Source organism: Zalophus californianus, chromosome 2 (assembly GCF_009762305.2).
Source record: "Zalophus californianus isolate mZalCal1 chromosome 2, mZalCal1.pri.v2, whole genome shotgun sequence".
Classification (NCBI taxonomy): Eukaryota; Metazoa; Chordata; class Mammalia; order Carnivora; family Otariidae; genus Zalophus; species Zalophus californianus.
The window spans coordinates 9,913,361-9,937,316 of NC_045596.1; the positions used below are offsets into that span (position 1 = coordinate 9,913,361).

The window sequence follows — 23,956 nt, forward strand, 5'->3', positions numbered from 1 at the left end:
GTGGCTCAGTCATCAAGCGTCTGCCTTCGGCTCAGGTCATGATCTCAGGGTCCTGGGATAGAGTCCTGCATCAGGCTCTCTGCTCGGCGGGGAATCTGCTTCTCCCTCTCCCACTCCCCCTGCTTGTGTCCCCTCTCTTGCATTCTCTCTCTGTCAAATAAATAAATAAAATATTATTAAAAAAAAAAAGAAAATATTCTGGGCCCCTGAGATATATTCTCAACAAAGAAAATGTTTAGGAACAGACTCACTTTGCTTGCTTCACCCTGACACAGCAAAGTCTAAAATCACGTTAGGAAGCTGTGAGGCAGACAAAGAAAAATGGCATTTTCTCTGGTGGAGACTCAATCCCATCCCTGTTGCAGTCCTTCTTTCTCTCTTTCTTGTCCCTCTGTGACTCTGGCTTCTAATTCTTTCACCCGCCCACACAGAAGCCTCCAAAGAAAATCCTTCCTTTCTCTAAGAGGCTGCAGGCTTTTCCTTGCTAAAATCTCTTCTGTTTCTACTCCTTCAGGGAAACAAACGTGGGGAGGAAGGAGTAACAGACTGTAGCAATGGTTAAGTCATAAAAATCAGAGCATGCAATTTATCCAGGCTAAATTCAATGGAAAATTGTCAAGCTCCTTATTTCAACCCTTGGAACACTTCCTAGCGACCCCTTTCTTAAATCCCTATAATGAACAGGATTCAATCTACTGGCCTCAGCTTCCTGAGTCTGTATTTGATGACATCCAAGGTCTGTTCCAGTTTAAAAGTCCAGGGCACTAGAATTTATACAGCCAGAGTAGAAAAGTCAACGTCCCTGACCCCTTCAAGTCTAGCCCATGACGTCCCTCTGAGTTCTCACAGCATCTAAGCACCTGCCACCAGAGTGTCACCGCCTACTTAAAACACAAGGCTGGATTCACAGCTGCTCCCCATTTTGAAGAGTTATCTTTGCATTCCCAGGGCCTGGCACAGTAGTAGCTGACACACAGTGTCTCAAGTTGATGCCATAGTGAATGACTGAGTCCAAAGCTTACCCCTTTGAAAGTTGTCAAGTATTTCTAGCAAGATCAACACTCTGAAATCTGTCAGGAGGGAACATGTTTCTTTTCTCTTTCAAACAAATGCCAAACCAGAAACTCATTTTACCTGAACAAAAAACTCAGTTAAAAAAAAAAAGTGCTCCCCTGATTGTAAGTAGCTAGCCAGACTGAACTGACACATCCAAGTCCACAGCACGTCAGATGAGGGCGTGTTTGTTGTTGCATGATTATCCCCATTTTATACAACGGAAAACTAAAGCTCAGAGGTAATTTTTTTCTAACAGGCCCCAAGTACTATCCAAGTTATTTAAATACTCAGAACCCATTTCCTCATTTGTAAAATGAGGGTGATAAAAAAAATACTCCTTTCACAGGTCTGTTGTAAGGTAGTGTTCATTTCTACCAACAACAAACCCGAGGGTCAAAGGTTTAGCAACTTGCACATGGCTGGCTAACTTCCTGCCTGCCATGCCAGCCTCCTGCCTCTGCTCTCCTAGCACACTAGAAATGGGTCTAAGGTTTTCAGTTTTTAAACCCAAGCTTCTAAGTTCAACCTTCCCATTTGAGAGGTTATTTTCTGACATTCTGGAACCTATATCCTCTCTTGGAAGACTGTCTTAAGTGTACTCTACATGCAATCATCTTTGTAAAATGCTACAATGTGCAATTAGATTCTCACCTATGTCATGCAAATTTTCTTCAGGAGGCACAGTGACCTTGAGGTCCCCTTCCTCCTGGGATGATTTCCTCATGCCATTACCATCTCCTGCTTTCTCACTGGACCCTTGAACCAGCCGTTTGCCATTGTGATCACTCTTTATAGTCAAGTCCTGCTCACAGTTTGGAGCAGACAGGGCTACACTGTAGGCAGCTGGAAGGACTGGCACGTGGGAAGGGCCAATTTCTGATTCCTGGCCATTAATACATTCAGTGGTGGTGGTGTTCACGGGGGCTGCGGGCCAGGACTGCTCAGGAGAGGACGGCTCTGCTGCAGTGTCTCTGGCAGGTGGCACATCATCGGCTTTCTCAGCACCGGGACTTACTGCTGGCAAGCAGCGGATCCCGAGGGAGGAGTCCTCAGCCGTCAGTCCCGCCGTTTGCTCCGGTCCCGTGAGATCCTCAGGTGAGTCCGCTCCCCTCCGCACACCCCTCCCTGCCCGACAGGTGCTGTGCCCTGCGGTAGCTGCCTCCCGACTCCCCTGTCCACTCTGAACAGAGCTCAGCCACGCACTCCTCTCTGCAGCATTTACGAGGCGCAAACTGCTTTCACTCGGTCCCTTCCCTGCCAGCGGCACCTCGCGGGGGCTGTCTTGGCTGCGCCCCTCCTCCGGAGCCCGCGCAGCGCATGGCTGGCCGGCCGCCGCGGAGAGCGCACTGCCTGCCTCCCTGTGGCGCCCCTCCTCGGCGCCCGCCGCTCTGCCCCCTGCCGGCGGCCCAGGGCGTGGACAGCTGTTGATGGCCAACAGGCTGGGCCTCGGGGCCTCACCCTTGCTCATCCCGGCGGCCGACGGGGGCTCTTTGCCATCCGTGTTGCTTGCAGTCTGCGGGTTCTCCTCCTGCTTGCTGAGGCCGGCAAGCGCCGGCACGCACTCGGCCGTGCTGGTGGAAATGATGGCGGCGTCACCCAAGTCCTCCATCCTTGCCGTGCCAGGCGGCTCATCGTCCTGTGGGACCGCACCCATCATGACTGCCTCGCGGCCTTCAGAGGTGCTGGTGGAAATCATGGCGGTGTCGCTGATCTCCTCCGCTCGCGTGACCGAGGGCTGGCCGTCCTCCCGAGGGGCGGCGCTGGACACGGGGCCCTCGCAGTCTTCTCCCGAGCTGGTGGAGATGATAGCGCTCCAGTCTTTTTCTTCCAGGACAGTGGCGGGTCGTGCCTTTTCACTTCCGGCATGGGCGCCGCCAACAGAAGCCTCGCACTCCTCCGCTATGCTGGTGGAGATGAGCGCGCACTCGTCTTTGTCCTCCTTGCTGGTTGAGGCGAGTGGGCTCTCCAGTGCTGTGGGTGCGCTGGGCGTGGGCCCCTCGAAGTCGTCGGTGCCCAGCAAGCCTGGGCCCTGAGCGCGGTCTTCCACGGTGGCCACTGGCTGCTGACTTTCTGCACACGTGACGGTTGTGGCGCTGGAAATGGGCACTTCGAACTCTTCCCCTAGGCTCGTGGAAATCATGGCACACTCGTCTTTCTCTTCATTTCTCACAGCAGGGACTGGGCTCTCACCTCCTGACACTGCACTGGGCATGGGGGCCTCAAATTCCTCCATGTTTCTTCTGGTGCCTTCCATATTTTCTCCGGTTCTCAGCGCGCTGGAACGGCCTTCAGCCACACCTGCAACTGTGCTTAACTGAGTGGCGTAGTCATGCGTGGTACTGGTGGAAATCATCAAGCCTTTGCCTGGACTCTTAACCCCAGCTAAACAAGTGTGGTTGGTAACCCTGTCACTGGCTGTACTGGCCATAAGGCCATCGCATTCTTCATTGTCCACTGAGGTGATGATACCTTCGTCTTCTTTTCCACTCGGCATTGTGTGACCAGCTTCACATTCTGGGACTGCCCTGGACGCAAGTACCTCGTAACTGCCCCCCACCAAGCCAGTGGAAATTGTGGTATCATCAACTTTTTCTTTTCTGGTGAGCAAACCGTCATTCTGACCTGAAGCTGCACTAGTCATGGGACCCTCGCAACCTTCGGGAACTCGTACCACTTCACCCTTCCCTGAAGCAGCACTGGTCACGCTGCTTTCTACAATCCCTTTTGCACTGGAGCAGATCTCCGTATGTTTCATGCCCTTCTCTGCACCACTCATGCTGTCAACATTGCTCTCGCTGGCATTGGTGATGGTGATTCCAGCCTCAGCTCCTACATGCCCTGCTGCAGTACCGATCTGACTGTCGCCTTCTTCGGCACTCCCACAAATCGATACCCCTTCATTCTCCTCCTCTGTCCCAGTGCAAGTGGACGCGTGCCCAATTTCATTTCCCCTTCCAGTACTGGTCACCACCCCTTCACCTTCCTCGTCCTCCTCTTTGGCACCGGTGCTGGTTACAATTCCTTCGTCGTCACATGGCCCAGCCGCGACTGATGGCACATTAGTGCCTTCTTTGGCTACTGTGCTATCCATTGCACTCTCTCCATTGTCTTCTGATTCAGAACTTAGGACAAAGCCCTCACTGCCCTCTTCTGAACCTGTGCAGCTCGCTGGCCCCTCTCCATCTTCTTCTGTTATCCCTGTGCTGGTGACGGCACTTTCACCTTCTGCCCCGTCATTCACAGAAGCGTCTCCTTCCTGGGGGGCACTGGTTCCTGGTGGTGTGTCATTACTAACAAGGGCCACAGCTGCGCCTGTAACCACGCGCTCCTCCTGTCGCTCGGCGCCTGTTATCGAGCACATAACAGAGGTAGCGCTTCTCCTTTCTGCTCCGGTGCATGTCACAGTCCCCTCAGTTTCTTTTTTGGGGCCCATTCTTGTCATATTTCTCTGGAACCCATCTACCTCTTCACTGCTTAAGGAACCCTCCCTTATTTCTGTCCCAGCACTTGTCACCGCGCCATCGCTTTCAACCTCACTAATAAAGGTAATAGTTCCTTCAGCAATTTCCGAATCTCGACGTGAAGAACCGTCACATTTTTCTTCAGAGCCGGCACTGGTGACAGCATCATCTTTCTCCTCTGTCACACCACTGTTGACATTGTCTTCAACCGTAACTTCATGAGCAGTCACAGGGTCCACTGCCCTTTCTTCAGATTCAGCCATAGTACACTCTCCACTCTCCCCCTCCTTGGTGCTTGTGAGGAAGGGTTCACTTTCAGCAAATCCTTCTGTAACAACACCTCCACCTTCTTCAGCTGCAGCAAAAACAGTGCATTCGCTGGCTTCTGCCCCAGTGTGAAGAGGATTGTTTCTAGAGCATGCACCTGTTATGAAGCCTTCGTCTGCCTCAATGCTCGTGCAGGGTACCACCTCACCCTCCCCTGTTTCTGAGGAAGTGGTCGTGGCATCCCCCGCCTTTACTGTGTTTAGGGGAACACCTTCAACCTTCCCTGCAGTGCTAGTGGCAAAAGAAGTCTTTCCTGCTCTGCCAGACCCAGCTGTCCCATTGGCAGTTTTTCTGTTCCTTTGCTGTAAAACTGAAGAAGCAGCATTACTTCCAGCACTGGTGTCTACCTCACTACTTTCAGTCCTTCCTTCAACCACAATTGATGTGTTTTCCATTTCACCTGGGCCACTATTACATTTAAGTTCAATGGTCTCAGCACCTTTTTCTGTACTCATGCCTACCACAGGGTCAACAGTGATGCCATGCTTTTTGCCATTTTCTAGGACAGCTCTCGTTGTCTGCTTTGAACTGGGCTCTGTGTTCAAGTCACTTTCTTTCCTGGCCATGTCCATCAAGCCGCCTTCTTTGGGAGCATTCCCATTTTCCGTATTCACATCTATTAACTTGCTACCAACAGGCACATTTACTTTTCCTTGTTTAGTGTGCAGCACAGCAGGCTGGAAACCTTCTGGAATGTGTCTTCTGCCATCCATGCTTGCTTTTGCCAGCGTATCTACTGTGGAAACTGCCCCACTTTCTTTGCTGTCTCTTGTCCTAGGGACTTCTGATTCCCTAACAGTCAGACTTTGGTTAGGAGTATCAGAGTGCTCCACAAGGGAGGTGCTGGCTGTGCCACCTTCTAAAACAGTCCTTTTGTCAATCAAAGGACTTACATCTGTATCACGAGACTGTTTCTGAGGCATCACAGTTACTGAACTTAAGGACGGTGAAAGATCTGAATTTAGGGAATGTTCATGACCAGCATCTCCCTGAGCAACATGTTCTTCAGTGGGTCGGGTTGTGTTTTTCAAATTCTTTTGTGCCCTATCATTTTCTGATGGGGCTCGAGACAATAGTCTAGGACTAGTTTCAGAGTCTGTATTGGTTTCATGAGTTCCCTGTTGAATGGGTTCTTTCTCCCCAGGGTTCAGTTTGGACACAGCACTTTGGATATGCACTTTCCTGGTCAGGGTGCCCTTATGGTTAGTGTGCTTTTCAGAATTACTAACAACTCCTGTTCCACGTCCTGATTTATAGGCTGGAGCTGCCGTTTTTGAATCTACTGTGGAAGTTCTTAATTCATCCTTTAGAACCATGATAGTGGTTTTTTGTTTCATAACATTTTCAGAGTCAATGTCTTGCTGAGAACTACTATTGCCGCTGTCTTGGGTTTTAGATGCTTCAAATGCATTTTCAACAGCTGGCTCAGAATCAATTTCCATTGGCTCTTGTTCAGGCATTAATGTGGTATCACTGCCCCTTTTTGGTTTCTGAACAGAGGAACTATTGGGAGTACTCAAGAAGTCTGCTGATTTTTCTTCTCCTTTGGTCATTTCTTGGGATAAGCTTCCTCTTCGGTTTTCACACAACCTTCTACTTAATTTCTTTTCCATAACCGAACTACTCCCTCTGGTCTTTTCATGATTACCGTCAACTTCTTTACCATCCTTGTCATCTGATTTATTTTCTTCCTTCTTTTTTATTTCCTTACTACCGTGCTTTAAGCTTCTGCTTTTGTGCCCATCTGATAACTTCCTCTCGGGTCTGGAGGAGCCTGAATCCTTATCAGCCTTATATTTCTCCTTTGCTAACAGTAACTTTGCTCTGTGACTAGAATCCTTCTGTGTACCATGTGCTGAGGAAGTGGCACTGTCCAATACAGTTTCAACCCCAGTTTCCTCAAAAGGTTTGTCTTCGGCTTTAGACTTTCTCTGTCTATCTGGGTCGATCTCTTCTGTGTTCTTCTCCTTATCTGGTTTTGGAGTGGCCGCCTGTTTTGTGACACTTTCTTGTAATTCCGTTTCAACTACTTTTAACTGTCTGCCTTGACTTTTTGGTTTAGACTTTAACATAAGTTTCTCTTCTAGTAGGCTCTTTGTTCTTCGCTTCTCCTTGTGAACCACCTCTTCTGGTTTTGAATTACTATCTAAATTAGATGAGTCTGTATCACACTTATCCTCTGAATAACTTTCACTTCTTCTCTGTAATGTGATTCCATGTTGCTTGGAACTCAGAGAATCTTTCTGAATTTTAGAATCACTTGATCTTCTTGATTTGTGTTCTGCCTTAGTCTTCTCGGCTGACATGTGCCTCTCTTTTTTATTGTTTTCTTTACGAACATTCTCATCTGTTTTTATAATATATTCAGAAACTGGCTTTCCATCTTTGCCTAAAATTGATAATTTCCTTTCATTCTTATGTTTACTTTTTCGTTCAGTTTTATCATCTGAAGAAAGTTTTGTTTGCTGACTTTGCTTTTGAATATTTTCATCCACTTTTAAACCTTTCTCCGAAGAGTGAAGCTCAGTCTCATCACCTGTTTTATGCAGACAGTCACCTTTATACTTATGTTTTGTAGACAATTTGTCTTCTGACAGAGTCTTCTCTTTTTCAGGCTTCTCCTTGGAGGATTTTGCCTCTTTCTTAGGTAGGCTTTTCACATGTGGTATTTCAGAATCATCTTTTTTTAGATGCTTTTCATTTTTAAGTGTGCTTTTCTGTTTCTGGGGCTCTTCTGTACCAATTTCTGACCGTTCCACTTGCCTTTTCCCATCTCTTGTATCAGGATCTTCCTGTGCCCCTTCCACCACAACAGGGGTAGATGTGCGTCTTTTATGTTCTCTTTCTATTTTGGATTCATTTTTGTTTTCGTCAGCTGAATGCAAAGATTCTGAAAGTCTCCGGGCAGGTTTACTTGGTTCACTTTTTACATGAACATGCTTCAGATCCTTTGACGAAGACACCTTTTCCTTTTCACAATGCTGTAAGAAAATAAAAGTTAAAATATGAGCAATACTAAAATCGATTTTTATATTCAAACTTAACATTTGGGTACACCGGATATACTGAATGCTGTCATGTGTCACATGTTACTTAATCTCAGCCAGCAGCCTGTGGTAGGTACTGGTGACCTCATTTTATGCACCAGGAAACTGAAGCTCAGAGTGGCTTCATAACCTGATACCCATGCAACAAATTGAGGGGATTTCATTCTCAATTGAGTATTCTTCCCACTACATCACAGACATCTGTGCACAGACTAGTTATTTCTCCCAAGACCTGTCCATGCATTTGGGAGGCCTTTAACTCCAAATTGTTAAAGCTCACTAATACCCAGTAGCCATTAATGCCATTAATAAATATAAGCTGCATGAAATGACAGTCTGAAGTTCTTTTTAGTCCCAAAGCATAGTATTTGATGATGAGGACAATTTAAAAATTTTATACTGAAATAAAGGTTTCCTAACATTTTAATTTAGGAGCCTGAATTATTTATGGAAACCTGATGAATCCAGGCTACTTGTAGGACATTCTACTTAGGAAGTTTCAAATGCACACAATAACTCACTGTAACAGTTACCACATCACATATAAAGCCTGCGTATGTTTATGTAACCAAAGGAAGACAGTGATGGACCAGTGCATCTGGCCCTTCCTCCCTGCCCCATGGTATGGCACTGAGATTATTAATATTAATGAATGAATGCTGATCAAACACACTTTAGTACAGTGTCACGGACTACTACCAGTAATTACTCTTATTCAAATAATGGAATGAAGTTCTCAGACGATCTCTGTGTCTCTGGGTCAGTTTATCACTGTACCTTCTTATCATTTAACACAAAGATTAATGCAATTCTACTGACTCAGGGAGTAGGGCGCAGTGAAGTCTTAAAAAATACTTTAAAATTCATCGAAGAAAGAACAAGGATTTTATCAACCTAATTTTACAATAAGTTTCAACCAATTAACGTGAATAAGTATTTTAAAACATGCCATTAAAACATCAGGATCTATTCATAAACATATCTGTAATTTGTGAATAAAGAAATCAAGATTATTTATTGGATATGAATAAATAATTCTCTAAATTATTAGTTTTCCCTTGGAAATGTTAATATAGTTTGGGACTAGGGGCGCCTGGCTGGCTCAGATGGTAGAGCATAAGACTCTTGATTTCAGGGTTGTGATTTTGAGCCCCAGGTTTGGCGTGGAAGCCTACTAAAAAAAAAAAAAAAAAGAAGTTTGGCTTGAGAATTATAAACATGGCAGGGTAAACAAGGATTTAAACCCAGTGAAAGTAAAAGTTTATCCCAAGAAAATAATCCAAACATTCATTGAACATAATTTTTACTACCTAAATTGATCAGATCTTGGAAGTAATCTAAGTGCTCAACTCTAAGGAATGCTTAAATGATGGTATGTCTATACAACACAACACTACGTAATAGTTAAATATAATAATTAGAAGCTTACAAGGTAACATGAGTAAGAGGGAATGTTAAAATCATTCTGCAAGATTATATCCACTCTACGAAATTATGTACATTTGTGGATGAGGAGTGCAAGAGAATGAAATGGATGGTCTGCTATGGCAGAGGGATTTTAGCCCCCCTCCCCTTTCTTTTTTATTTTTTAAAAATATTTTATTTATTTATTTGACAGAGAGACAGTGAGAGAGGGAACACAAACAGGGGGAGTGGGAGAGGGAGAAGCAGGCTTCCTGCTGAGCAGGGAGCCCGACATGGGACTCGATCCCAGGACCCTGGGACCATGACCCGAGCCAAAGGCAGATGCCTAACAACTGAGCCACCCAGGCGCCCTCTATTTTTTTTTTTAAGATTTTATTTATTTATTTGAAAGAGAGAAAGAGAGAGCGTAAGAGAGAGGGAGCGGGGGGAGGGGTAGAGGGAGGAAGCTCACCACTGAGCAGGAAGCCCAATGTGGGGCTTGATCCTGGGACTCTGGGATCATGACCTGAGCCAAAGGCAGACGTTTAACTCACTGAGCCACCCAGGCGTCACCTCCCCTTTCTTTCTTATTATCATTACTAGCAATTTTGTTATCGCCAATATAAGAAACAGGGGTGGGGAGCTAGGGGGTGAGGGAAAGGAAAGTAGAAAAAAGTAGCTGTTACCTGGATAAAAGATTACATGAATCAACTGGTCAAAATGAGGAATTCGGACCATAATGGGATGGGGGTTCAAGAATGGTGAAGATGAGGGATTTTTAATTTAACTTGGAAAAGATAAAATTTTGAATTTCTAAGTTTTACTCCAAAGGACTGAATGGCCTGTATCTAACAAAAGATCTTTTAAAATGGGTTTTATTAATTAAGACATACCTCACTTGTCTTGAGAGTTTCTTTGGAATCTTCTTCAGATTGAGGTTTCTTTTTAGAATTCTCTTCAACATTCCTAAGTGGGAAGAAAGAGTCATACATGAACTTTGTTTGAATCAAATGTAAGTGTTTCTCAGGAAGGTTAAGAAAAAAAGCTTAGTTTTGCTTTATTATAAACACTTGATCCATAAATAAAGGCTCGTTACATTTCAATTTAACTCCTATCATAGTCAACAGAAGCAAACATAATCCCCAGTGTGACACAGACTAACTTACTCTCGGCACTAAAGTAAAGTATACTTGAAAAAAAATTCCCAATTTGTTGCTTGAAGATGAATATTTTATGGGCTATAATTAGATTTTGAAAGTCTTACGATCTTTTGTAAATAGGTAACAGGATTTATTCAGATCAATAGGAATGAGGTACAGAAAGAAAATTCAGAGCAGACTCCTCTCACTGAGTTCTGAAAATTATTGATTCTGCTACCTTGAAGTCTATGACAAATGTCCATAATTGCATCCTGATCATAGCTTTTGGCTCCAAGGACTTCAGAGCCACTTTCAGAGTCTCTTCAGCTTTCTAATTCTATAGAATTAAATATAATGCAATGATAAGTAAGAATTTGGTTCAGCCCTCTGGTTTATGGGGAGATACATGAGATATTGTTGAAGAGAATGCCTAGCAAGCCTGGAAAATGGATGCAGTCACTGTAAATAAGACGTTATTGAATGTCCACAGTGGAGATAACTTCCTGAGTATTCTAGAGTGTCCAAGAACTTTGAAATTCTAGAAACAATTGTGGGTTTATGCATGTGCGTTTTTCTGGGGATCCACCCTCCAAAAATGATTACGATACACTGCTTTGAAATATAGATATTAACACAATGAATTATGCTACAAGAAGCGAAATCCGACAGTTTTCATAAACATGCAATAATGACACAAACATTCACAGTATGGCTCTTTACTGTCCCTGTCAATGCCTCTCTTCTGAAAGCATGCTGGGGGAATGTTACAATGGGAATGCTGCCACATAAAATACATACCTTGAATCTTTCTTTCTTTTTTTGCTTAAGGCTACTTTTTTCTCTAAAACTTTCCGTTCTTTAAGGACTTCTTTAATTCTGGGGGGTTTAGGTTCTACACTCTTTGTTGATGATTCTTCTAAATCTACACTATTTTTGCCTAGGAAAGAAACAATCAATAAACTATTTCAGAACAGAGTTTATAAACAGTGTTAGTACTTCTTTTTCATTAAGATTTTCTAATCACTGTAAAAATGCTAGATGACTTTAACATCCTTAAGTTGTGCTGGAATAAAAATATTTTAGATGGAAGAGTCTTACCTTTTTTATTTCAAATGCACATATATGTATGTACGTATTTTTGTATATTATACAGGATCAGTGCCCAGACTAAGTTTTGTCCAGTGAAATATTCCACATAAATGTCTGACACTTTAGTTAACATAAAGCATTGATTAATTCTACTAATATCACCAGCAAGGCTTGATTGATTACTCACAGGTTAACAATTCATTTTCCAGTGATAATTCATTCCACAACCACTGGAAAATAAATTGCTATAATGTGAGTTGTATAAGCTGGCACCTGACAGAATGTTTAGACACAGAAATATAATTAAAAAAGTGATTCAACACATCAGATTAAAAAGGAAATCTCCCATTAATTTTTTAATACGGCAGTTTTTTGAGATGCAATTTAGATTACATTTTATAATCATCTCATAAGTAATACATGAATATCTAGAAAATAATGAAGTATATAAAATATTTAAAATATTAAAGTTAACACCTCCTATACCTTGAATCTTAGCTTTCGAAGACTTTGTCTTTTCAGCTTTCTGCTTTCGTTTTTCTTCAAGTTTCTCTCTATTAATTTGCCTTCTTAAAAGCCTCTCTTCTTTTTCTTTAGCCTAAAACCACAAAATACTCACAATTATCCTGACCGACTATCAGGAAAAAGCAAAAACACCGAAAAAAAAAAGGTTTGTCCTTCAAATGTTCTTACAAAATAATGGGCTTTGCAAAGGTGCATTTTCATTACACAATTTGAAAGCTACCAGAAGAATAAGAGACTGATGTGAAAATTTTCTATTACTCTTTCAGATTGCCATTAGTTTAAAGAATGGGAAAGGTATCATTTTGAGAAATGGTGGTTTAATAAACCAGTTAGTTTAATTATAAGGAGAGCTGTGGGGGGCACCTGGGTGGCTCAGTCAGTTAAGCATCTGACTCCTGAATTTAGCTCAGGTCATGATCTCAGGGTTGTGAGACTGAGCCCCATGTGGGGCTCTGTGCTGGGCATGGAGCCTGCTTAAGATTCTCTCTCTCCGTCTCCCTCTGCCCCACTGCTCTCTTTCTCTCTCAAAAAACAAAGGCAGCTGTGAAAATATGTATAACATCAAGTATACCTAGGTAAATCTCCATAATTTTTAAATTATTCTTAAAGGAGAAAGTTGTGCAGATTTAAGAGACAGGCTAGTCCTACAACAAATACAACTTGCTGGTTATGCTCTCAGGACCCAGATTTTGAATGTGGGACCTTTGCTTTCCTATTTAAAAAAACCCAAGAATCCAGTCTTTGTGGGTTACTCCCACCACCCCTTTCCCACTCAGAACTCAGTCTCAAAGTGCCAAAAACCCTAAGTATAAGCGTTAACTCCTGATGAAGCAAGTTTCTCAAGAGATAAGACACTACCTATTAGCATTTCTATTTCCTTCAAATAATTTTTCTGTGCAATATTTCCTCATTCTAAAATGTGCAATTCCATATTTTAATGTTTCTAAAACTGTTAAGTCATCTTAAAACATGTACACATATGAGGTGGCAATTTTTTTCTCTATGAAGCTGTTAATAATCCAAGGACCCATCTTGTAACTAGAAAATATGTAGACTGCCCCCCCCTTCATAGTATGTTGATGGCTGCGTATCCTCTTTGTATGACTCAATCCACACTGGATTCAAACATGTCCATACTGTGAAGCATTCGTTACCAAGTTCTCACTATTGATCATAATGACACAAACACCTATGTCCCATGTTTATGTCTGTTCTGCCTCATTAAATGGCAGGTTCCTGAAGGCAAAACCAACATGTCAGTTTAGTGTGCTTCCCAGTACCTTGCACACAGACTAGCCAAGTTTGTCAACCCAGCTGAATAGGTTAAAAGAGCAACAGATCGAGTCTGACTTACAATTGACTGGCGCCGTTGTTCTACAGTAAGCTCATCGTCAGAATCACTGTAATACTTTGAGTAAAGATATGGTTTGTGAACATAAGCATGCCGTACACTTTTTGCTTTTCCTTCACTGGGATCACTGGTTTGAATTTTTGTTTTGTTCTGTTTGTTCTTCTCCTCATCTGGAAGAAAGCCAATAGAAAAAGGAGTGCTCCTGTAAATGACCAATAAAATCAACACTATGCTTGATCAACATCAAGTGGCAAAAACAGTACCCATGGAGTTCAAGTGTATTTGTAGGTCCGATGGGAAGTATCAGTATATAAAAAATCAGAAATAAACATTTTTAAAGGCTGTAATCCATATCTTAATTTATTTCTTACAATTAGCTCTTCACACATAAAGAAAGTGAAGAAAAATCTGATCTTATCACCATTTACGATTCCTTGACAAATAGTTAATTCTCATTTGTATGTCAGTGGACTTGGTATGAATGTTCTACCACTATAAAAGTGAATAAATTTACTTGAAGCCACACTTTAAAGTGGGCTTGAGATTTTTGTTTAATTTGAGATTTTAATGATACAAGAGTCAAGAGTCGATAACTGGCCCTACACCAAGTATATACTAAAACCCCTCTACCTTGGGGCACCTGGGTGGCTCAGTCGGTTTAGCATCTGACTTCAGCTCAGGTCATGATCTCAGGGTCCTGGGATTAATTAAGCCACCGAGTCAGGCTCCCTGCTCAGCGTGGAGACTGCTTCTCCCTCTCCCTTTGCCCCTCCCCCTGCTCATGCTCTCTCTCTCAAATCAATAAATAAAATCTTAAAAAAAATTAGAACATCTCTATCCTAGGAAGGTGGGTATGTTGCCCCATGACACAGCTAAGTAGGAAACTTGTAAACAAGGTTTTCATTTTCTACCACTTAGTACTCTCAAAATAATCACCTTATTACTTTTTGGATCGCATACATAGAAAACCTAGTCCTGTCCAGGAAAATACTTGAAAAGCCCCATTAAAGCACCTAGAACAAGAATTTTAGTCAGCTTCAGAAAGTGGGGTGCTCACAGGATGAGTGCCATTCATCATCCTACATAGAGCCTACAGAACTGACCTCACGAGGAGGTATGAAAAGCAGATGAGTACCTATGTTGCTTTTTGAAATGGTCATCCCGGGGCTACTAAGAATGCAAAATGGAGATACTGAAAAATATTTCCATGGAATTAAAAGCACCTACTTATTCTCCTCTAGGTGTTCTATCCAAAAGCCAACAGCAAATTTACAAGATGCTACTTACAAGTAGTTGCAAATATTTGATTTTTAAAGAAAGGTCATAAGCAGAACTTAATCATGTGATACAGAGCAGCACAAAATGTTGGTTAGAAGCCCAGACTCAGATTTGAAATAGGCACCGGAGCTCAACAGCTGCATGACCCCGGACAGGAGCCCTTCTCTTGGTGACTGTTTCCTCACTGGGACCTACTTCCCAGGACCGTTGTGAGGATTACAGCAGCTAGTACACAGAGCACAATGCCTGGAATACAGTAAGCATAAAGAGAAGTATGGTCTTGCCCTGGGACAAGGCAAGACTGTGCTCTAGCTTCTGGGAGGTAATCTCTAAGTCTCTGGGATGTCATGTCTGACAGGTGTTTCTGTTTGCCTGGGGGTCTTGGGTCAAGCTAAATCATCTCACAGTATGATCTGGGTTGGAAGATCAGAGCCATGGGGTATCAGCCTGACCTTTGGAGGGGCTGGGGACTGAGATTAGACACTATGTCTCCATGATGGAGCCCCAACAAAAATTTTGGGTATCAAGGCTTATGTGAGCTTCCCTGGTTGGCAATTAGCCATATATATTGTCTGACATCAATGGCAGGAAAGTAATGCTCTCCATGACTCCACAGGAAAAGGCCAACTGGAAGCTCCATGTTTGGAACTTTCTTGGACTCTGGCCTATGTGCCTGTTCCCTTGGCTGAGTTTAATGTGTGTCCCTCAGCTGTAATAAACCATAACCACAAATTTTAAAGCTTTCAGTGAGTTCTGTGAGTCCTTCTAGAGAATTATCAAAACTAAGGGTGGGCTTGGGGACCCCAAATTCGCAAATGGTATCAGAAGTAAGGGCAGTCTTGTGGACCGTCTCCCTCAATATCACCCAGACACATACACCCACACATACAGCATCTTCCTGTACACGGTCTCATCCATACCTTCTAATAAGCCTGAAGAATGGAGTTAAAAGATGGAGAACTAAGGCTTGTTGAGTAACTTACCAAGATTGCTCAGACAGACAACCTTGGAGCTAGGACCCAGAAACAAATCTTCCAACTACAAAGTCCCATGCTCTTGCCACTATACCACACTGTCTTTCACAATATAGCCATCTGAATATACAAATAATGCTCGACGGGAAGCTTCACAAAGGCATTATTAAGTAAAATGCTTTACCATCTGATGTAATCTCTCCTTCTTCCATGCTATCAGACATTACAACTTCCTCCTCGGTGTCTTCTTCAAAAGAGGAAAGGTCACTGGTATGGACAGAGCTAACTGTGATGTCTGTAAGTCCATCCACATCAGAATCTATCAAAGAGCAATCTTCAAGAAGGAAATAAAACACGAAGATAAACCATGTTGTTACAAGAACATATTCAGCACCCAATTCCTAAATTACATTTATAATTTTCTGCATTAAGTACATGTCAAAGATCTTCACCTATAGAAATAAAAATCTCTCAAAAAAAAAAAAGAAAAAAAGAAATAGAAATCTCTCATTTGTAACCAGTATCAAGGTAGAGCTGTTTTGAGAAAATACAAAGGCAAACTAGTATTCTATAAAAATAACTACTAATATATGATGCAAATGACATACACAAAAGCAAATGTTAAGAAAGTGTAATATTTACTAATATTTTAAAGATTAGGATATACAACTATGAATTAAGTTGCTTGGAATAATGTATGTGCATAAGTTACAAGTTAAATTGTAAGGTTTAGAGCTTCTCTCTTCATTTACTTTGTGAGTTGGTACATCGGCATAGAAAATATACAAATGTTTAGTCTTCATTTTTTAGCAAAGGGGATACGAGTTTTCAGGCTTTTGAAACACAAGTATCAAATAAAGCTATTAAAATTTGAAGGCAAATTTCACACCCCCCCATTGACACTTTTTGACGTGTAAACAGTTGAAGATTTTTGCGAGTTTTTATATACCTTCTTTTGTCCCTTCAAAGCTTTTAGCTTTATTACTGTTCTTTTCTGAGGGGAGTTTTGAACATTCTACTTCTTTTTCCTTTGCTTGCTTTTCCTCTTTCACTTTTTGTACGTCCTCACTCCTTTTTGAGTGATCAAATTTCTTTTCGATCTTTTCCTTCTTTTCTTTCTTTCTTTCTCCTTTGTCATTGCTCTCTGGCTTCTTTTCACCTTTGTCTGTTGATTTGTTTTTTTGGTCACCGCTTTCCTGTTGAACATCTTTATTTAGCAGAATTGAACTATTGCTCTCTTTTGTGTGATTTTTAATTTCTTCAACTGGACAAGGGAGATCAGTAAATTCTTCGGACTTAGGGGCTGTCTCCTGTCCTTCCCCGGCAGAGTCGGGTGTAGATTTTTCTTTATCGGCTATGTCCTCTGAAGTTCTCTCTTTTTCAGTACTAGTGTCAATGCTTGGCTGAGAAGGGAGTTTTTTGGATGCTCTCTCACTGGTCTTGGCATTTGACGTTTCTGTCGAAGCCCTGGCCGCACTGGCTTCTTGGTTAAGAGAAGTTATGGTTTCCAAGATTGACATGGCATCATTGGCTACATTAGCGCTGGGTCCAGGAGCTGGGACACCTTCAAGGGAAAGATAAGTGTTAGAAAAAATTTATGCAGAGGCGCCTCGGTGGCTCAGTCGGTTGAGTGGCTGACTCTTGATTTTGGCTCAGGTCATGATCTCAGGGTCCTGGGACTGAGCCCCATGTGGGGCTCTGCACTTGGCGGGAAGTCTGCTTAAGGATTCTCTCCCTCTCCCTCTGCCCCTCCCTATGCTTGTGCACGTACGTGCACTCTCTCTCTAAAATAAATAAATCTTAAGGAAAAAAAAAAGAAAAAGAAAGAAAAAATTTATGCAGAAGATAAGCCCCTCTGCTGAATTAAGCCCCTGTCATCTTTACAAGACACATATGATGTAGAGACCATTCATATTCCTTTAGACTTTTGGATACCAGTACTAATACCTAGCACATTCTAAATTCTCTACTGTTCTAATACTGAATCATAGGAAAACCACCATGCAAATCTGAGAATAGTCTAATTTTCTTTAGTTATTTTAATTATTTCCTCTATTGAAACACACACACACGCTCAATACATTAGTAAAATGTCTATTACTTTGCATTAATCTAAAAAAGAAACGCTCTATCAGTTGAGAAAAATAGGTGATATTTAAAATAAATATAATTTCACCAGAGTAGCCATGGAGAGAGATGTATTAAGGAACTACACATCCCTAACTTGATACTCGGTTCAAGAAGCAAAGCAATGGAACTGACCAAGAGGAAAAGCAAGGCACCTTGTGTAATGAGGGAAGAGTCTGGTTTCTCATCGTCGGGGGCTGTGCTGCTACTTGCTTCCTCTTTGTGATTTAGTGTGGCCAAAAACTCATGCACAGCTTTCTCCACTTGAGGTCTGAATGTGTGGTTGATCTTTGGATCCACAACCTGAGAAATAATTCGGTCAATACCAGACTCCAACATTCCTGATCTGAAACACAAGATAATTTTTACAGAAAAGTAAAAAAACAATTTCATATTACTTGCATTAATTACTTTTAGGTAAAACTGTAACTACGACATATATGTTCAACCTTAAATTTGCTCCAATCCACATCTCAGTATATGGAAAGAACAGGCAGTGGGAAATACACTACACTACAACAAAGTTGGTATACTTTGTATCACTGGTATCACTAGTGGAAATACTAAAGCAGACAAAACAAAAACCAAAACACCCTTAAAACTGGACACAATACGCTATGTAGAGCCCACACTTATAGGTGATGCCTACCTTACTCCAACCCTGGCAGGGCATATGGGAATAAATGTTCACTAAAGCTGAGTTCTGGGTATAAAATAAACCTATGGACTCTACAGCTTTTTTTTTTTAAAACAGAAAAATGTAAGCCTTTTATAAGTATTAGGATCTCCAGGAAAACTGAAGAAACATAGAGTGTAACGTTATTAAACTTACAAAAAAAGAAGGAAAAAGAAAAAAACTTTAGAAAAACAAAAACAAGACTTCTGGCTTTCTAGTATCTTCCTGCTATAAAAACTGGTAATTTATTCATTCAACAATTATGTTACTGAGTGTCTTCTCCATAACAGGCACCATGCTGGTCACTGGTCCACTACAAATCAGACCTGGTCTGATTCTCCTGGTCGGCAGGAGAAATAGACAAACAATTAAAATACCAGATGATAGGCACTACAACACACCATCTATTGTAGGGAAAGAGTGGAATAAAGAGTGATTAGATATGTTTAAGATAATTTGGGGATGCTTCACAAAGAGAAGACATTTGCACTGAGCCTTGATTTCCACAGAAGCAAAGAGGAAGAAAGAGCTTAGAGAAATATACACAAGAGACAGAGGAGCAAAGGGGGCAACAAAGTCTGAAATGTGCAGAAAATCACAAAAGTGTGAGTAAAATAAGAGGGCAAGGATTTATTTAAGAAAATGTACCTAAAACTTGTTTCTTCCTAAAACAAAACAAAACAAACCACCTGAGGAGCCAAAGTTCCCTGGACAGTGCTGCAAGGGCAGGGTGCTGGGTCCTTCCAGCTTCTAGGCCTCAGGCTCTCTCTGAAGAATGGGGGAGGTGTTTCTGCTTTTACATTACAATGCTATTTTTGAGCGCAGCTCAGTCTGGAGTAGAGGATGGATTTGATTTCCATTTCCTGAGGCACCTTGCAGCCCTGTGATACTATAATTCTTCTTATGTGGGCCATAGAGAAAAATGAGTCAACACCACACAAAGTAGGTAACCTGCTTTTTAAAGTTCTAAGATAAAAAAAAAAACAACCCACAAATCCTGCAAACATTGTTACATCTTAGAGGTGCCTTCAAAATGTAGCAGGTGGAAAAGAAAAGGACAAGCAATCTTAAAAATGTTTGAAGGCACAACGCAAAGGCATTAGATAAAAAATAAAACCCACCCACCCTAAAATTACTGCTGCAGCCTCTTTCTCTGCCTATATGCCCGGTCCTTATCGACTTTAGTCTCCCACCGAGGTCAGCTCCGATCTGAAAGTGGAGGACGTCCTTTGACCACACTGATCTTAGTGGGCTTACTCGAGTGTGGTGTGGTCACAGCTGCCTCACCAGAGGGAGAAGCCACAGACCTCTATCCATCCAAGGGCAAGGCCAAAATGCCAGCAGGTGGTACTTTCCTGATTAAAGCTACTTCCTCGTCTTCTTCTAAATTGTTCAGTTAAGATCATTATTTAGAGCTATCTAGCATTTTAGATTCTGTTGTTCAAATGATTACATAAAAAGAATACTACTGAGTCAGAATATCAATGATTAAGCTCAACAATTCGAAATTGCTGATATTAGCCAGTTTTTGTTCTATAAAAATGGCAATTGTAGATGGTTCAAGCTAGTGGTCAAATGAGTATTTCTCAATGTCTGTATGAAAAACTGTTTGAAATTGTATTTATAGGGGCTAGTCCCTCCCTACAACAGTAGTTGGACACAACTCTTTCTTTAAGGAAGCCTGAAAACGTTATAATCAGTAACATATAACTTTACTAATGGAATTTAAATAAGAGAATATTTTATTTAAAAATAACATAGCTAGAAGAAAATTTACAAATGTCCCAAGAAGAGCAATGACTAAGTTATCCAAGAGACAGCTGTTTCCCCTGTTCTAAAATGTCTCTAGAAGCCAGTCCCCATCCCCCACGCTACAACACCAACTGCTAGTAGTCACAAGAACCCCTTACTGATGGGGTACAGCAACCCCTCACCAAACAAGATTCTGTGAAAATGTCTTATACTGGTCCCTAAGAATTGGAAGTGCTTGATTTTACAGGGGCAAGAAAAGAGTAACTGCTGACTGCTTCCGTCCTTTCTAGGTTGCTTGGTAATCAGGAGTACTCTGTAGAAGCAGAAGCAGGTGGTGTGCCCTTGACATTGTCCGTAGGCTTCCCCCACCCCCAACCCACATCTTTTGACCTCTCCTGAGCTCTTTTACAGGTTCCTCAAACATCCTCTAAAATGTAGACAACAAAGCGATTGTTAAATTTCCCTCCTCTATTCTGCAGTAGGAGACAGTCTGAGCTCCCAGGCTCCTGGTTTCTAGTACTACCTGGGGCTAAATGGGTCTTTGAGTCAGAGTGGGAAGTCCTGTCTGTGGGGCTTCCTGCACGTAGAACTATCAATGGAGTACGCACACTATTAGGCTTGCAAGGTTCCTACAGGACAAGAGGGCATGAAAAGGTGGCAGGTAGAAGATGGATGTGTTTAATGGTTTACAAGTCAAGTTTCATTCTAAAAGATGAGGCTGAACGTAAATATTTGTCAGGAGAGGAAGACTAGGCACTCTTTAAATAACTTAGTCACCCCTGCGGCGGGAAGGGTGAAGCAGAGATATAGGGTCCAGGTCTTCTTGTCTTGGCAAATATTTATATTTAAGAACAAGACAGTATTGTAAATCTGCTTTTTTGGGAACACTTTTTTTTTTTTTTTAGGTCCCTCTAAACATTCCTGCTCTTCTCATTCTCTTTATGTTTACCCAAAAGTGGCTCTGACAGGTCCAAACACACTTTTCTTAGCCATAGCATCACTAAAAAGCAGTTAAAAGTCACAGTAAAGTGCAAAAAAAAAGGGGGGGGGGAAACTCTATTAGAAGATACAAGACACAGCCTCAAATCAGAGGCAATTATTTTAATTGCAATGATCTAGAATGTCTTTTTATTTGTCAAAGAGGCATAAAAAAGCCTGATCTTTTAGGGTCAAGAAAACAGTTGTGAATGAACGGTATAGGATATTCTGGCACTTACCATCTATTAATATTCCACCCTAGGGTTTTTTTTTTTTTGTTTTTTTTTTTAAGTCACCTTGTCACCCTCTTCCTTCAGGTTGTTCCCCAGGTCTACAGGAGAAGTCAGACTGCTAAAACTTATGGGGAAACCTGAAGTGATTAGAGCACGCTCTAAAATTACACCGCATCACATATGAAGCGGCCAACCAAACCAGATAAAACAACATCAGACTTCCATGTAACGTCCCTGCCTATCACTGAGTAGATGGACATCGTCAAGCTGGTCTAGGGGCCCTGTGGTTCAGAGACTTACTTGAGCACTTGCTGCCTAATGTTGTTTCTTAGCTGGTTCTTATTAAGGTGGGGACTCCATGTATGAGTTGCCAAGTGGTTTGCAACAAAGTTGTCAACCCGTTGCCTCAGGTTCTGATAGGCAGGCTAGAGAGGAAAAAAAAACCACAAATGTTAAAAATCTTCAATGTTATACAGTATCAATATTTATAGCCTCAGGAATTTGAGTATCTTTAACAGTATCAATGTGTTTTAGATTATAGTATCAATGTGGCAACTAAATTTCTCAGCTTATGACCATGCTGCTTCAGGAAAACAGACCTTCAAATACTGCTTATTTTGTCTAAGACAAGATGTTTGGAGATGGGAGGAACACAGAGAAGAAAGACATACCTCTTATTTGTAGACAAGGGACTAGAAAGACACAAATAAATATTAGTGTAAGGTGATTTGGAGGAAAGAGGGAGAGGAGCAGAGGAAGAAGTCTTTGTTGATAACATGGCATTTGAGTTGGAACTTCAAGGTTCCAACTCAGTCGGAAAGGTGGCAATCGGAAAGGTGGGCCTTGCACATATAGCCCACAACAGAAGTGAAGAGAAACTGGATGAGAAAATGTGGGGTCAGGAGCATTTGGGGGCATCCAATTTGTTTGGGTAAGAGAATATAAAAAAGCAGAGATATGAGGTTAGAGACAGCTTGGGGCTGGGGCTTGGAGGGCATTGGGTACCCGTATAAGAAGTCTGGAATTATGGGGTTGAGAACAGGAAACCACTGCACATGAACAGAGTGGTATGTGATAGTTGAGTTTTCTGATGATTAATCTTCTGACAGTGAGAAAGTAAAGAGATACAAAATATACTTAGGAAAGGATGCAGTAACTCCAGTGATGAAGGTCTGTACTGGCATGGCAGAAATGGGCTGAAAGGCATGGAACCAAGAGAAGTCACAGAAGGGTAACACTAGACCTGGGCATTAAATTTGATGTAAAGTAGAGGTTCTCAAATGGGAGTGATTTTGCCCTCCACTCCCACCCCAGCGGACATTAGATGATGTCTGGAGACATATTTGGTTGTCACAACTCAGGGAGCTGCTATTGGCATCTTGTGGGTAGAGAGCAGGGATGCTGCTGAATATCCTAGAGTGCAGAGGGGAACCCAGAACAACAAAGAACTACCCAGCCTAAAATGCCAACAGTGCTGAGGCTGAGAACCCCTAAGGTAAGGGAAGCAGAAGAGAGGACACAGATTATGCCACTTCTTAAAAGGACATTGCCTAGAAGGAATGTTGGACCACCCCAGGAGGACCTCACACTCCATTCCTAGAGGCTACCCCTGCAACTCATGTTCTTTGTGTCTTTCATGTGGCTTTTAATGTAGAGGAGTTTGGGCATCCCTGAATGACTTTCAGCAACACTGTACAGCTTCATCTTCTGCCATTTGCTGCTGCTCTCTTTACCCCTCAGAGCTCATATTCCAGAGATCAATTCTCCTGCCTTTCAATCTTCTGTCCTTACCACTTCCTCTGTTTTCCATTTGGCAAACTTCTCACCTTCGGGGCTCAAGGATGAGCTCTGTGATGTTATCTCGACACCCACAGTAGGCTCCCCTGGCCTTCCCCCATGTTCCTTCTATATATACCACCTTTCCAACAATTCTTGCATGCTGCATTTGGGGGGGAGGGCAGATTTATCTCTCCCCTGAGTGGGAAGCCTGCTCCTTCCACTCCCTAATCTTACCTTTCACATAGCTTATCACACTGGTTGGCAGATACGCAATTAAAAAGCAGTTGTTATATGAGATGGCTAGATAACTATCTCCAGCACAGATGATAAGGTTTCAACCCTTCCTGATGTCCGCTCATCCCTCCCAATTTCCAGACTTTTGCCGATACCTATTTTCTATCTTACAAGAGACACTCAAGATCATTTCTCACCCCGCCCCATTCATCCAAAATCAATGTGAACTAAAACTAATTCTTTCCCTCCAGTGACTCTAAAACATAATTCTCTCCAGTATCCCCAATCTCGGAACCACTGGGCTCAAACATCACAGTGTATTTAGCCCTCTAGTTGCTCCACAGCAAGCTCCAATTTGAATGACAACAGGTAAACTCTGCCACCACATTCTCCTTCCAGTGAAAAGCCTAGTGACTCCAGCAGTATTTTGGATTCCAATGCTCCCCTCCGAGGTTCTCTCTTTCTCTTTTCTTCTTTTGCAGTGCTCTGGTCAAAAGCCTTGGGAGTCATCCTTGACTCTTCGCTT

At 42.2% G+C, this 23,956-nt stretch overlaps 1 protein-coding gene across 5 annotated transcripts in view; it reads right to left on the reverse strand.

Annotated features, from left to right (window-relative positions):
* BOD1L1 (biorientation of chromosomes in cell division 1 like 1) overlaps positions 1–23,956 on the reverse strand; it is a 54,309-nt gene that overhangs the window by 26,218 nt on the left and 4,135 nt on the right. For all 5 annotated transcript variants that reach the window (XR_003520599.2, XM_027597697.2, XM_027597698.2 and 2 more), the window contains exons 2-10: positions 21,718–21,842; positions 17,934–18,124; positions 16,601–17,215; positions 15,836–15,985; positions 13,403–13,569; positions 12,010–12,121; positions 11,233–11,371; positions 10,189–10,261; positions 1,708–7,825 (exon numbers count right to left, since the gene is read on the reverse strand). Coding sequence is in view for 4 of the 5 variants with exons in the window: in XM_027597697.2 (XP_027453498.2) it covers positions 1,708–7,825; positions 10,189–10,261; positions 11,233–11,371; positions 12,010–12,121; positions 13,403–13,569; positions 15,836–15,985; positions 16,601–17,215; positions 17,934–18,124; positions 21,718–21,842 (7,690 nt within the window). In the remaining variant the exon portion in view is untranslated. The remainder of the gene's footprint in view (positions 1–1,707; positions 7,826–10,188; positions 10,262–11,232; positions 11,372–12,009; positions 12,122–13,402; positions 13,570–15,835; positions 15,986–16,600; positions 17,216–17,933; positions 18,125–21,717; positions 21,843–23,956) is intronic.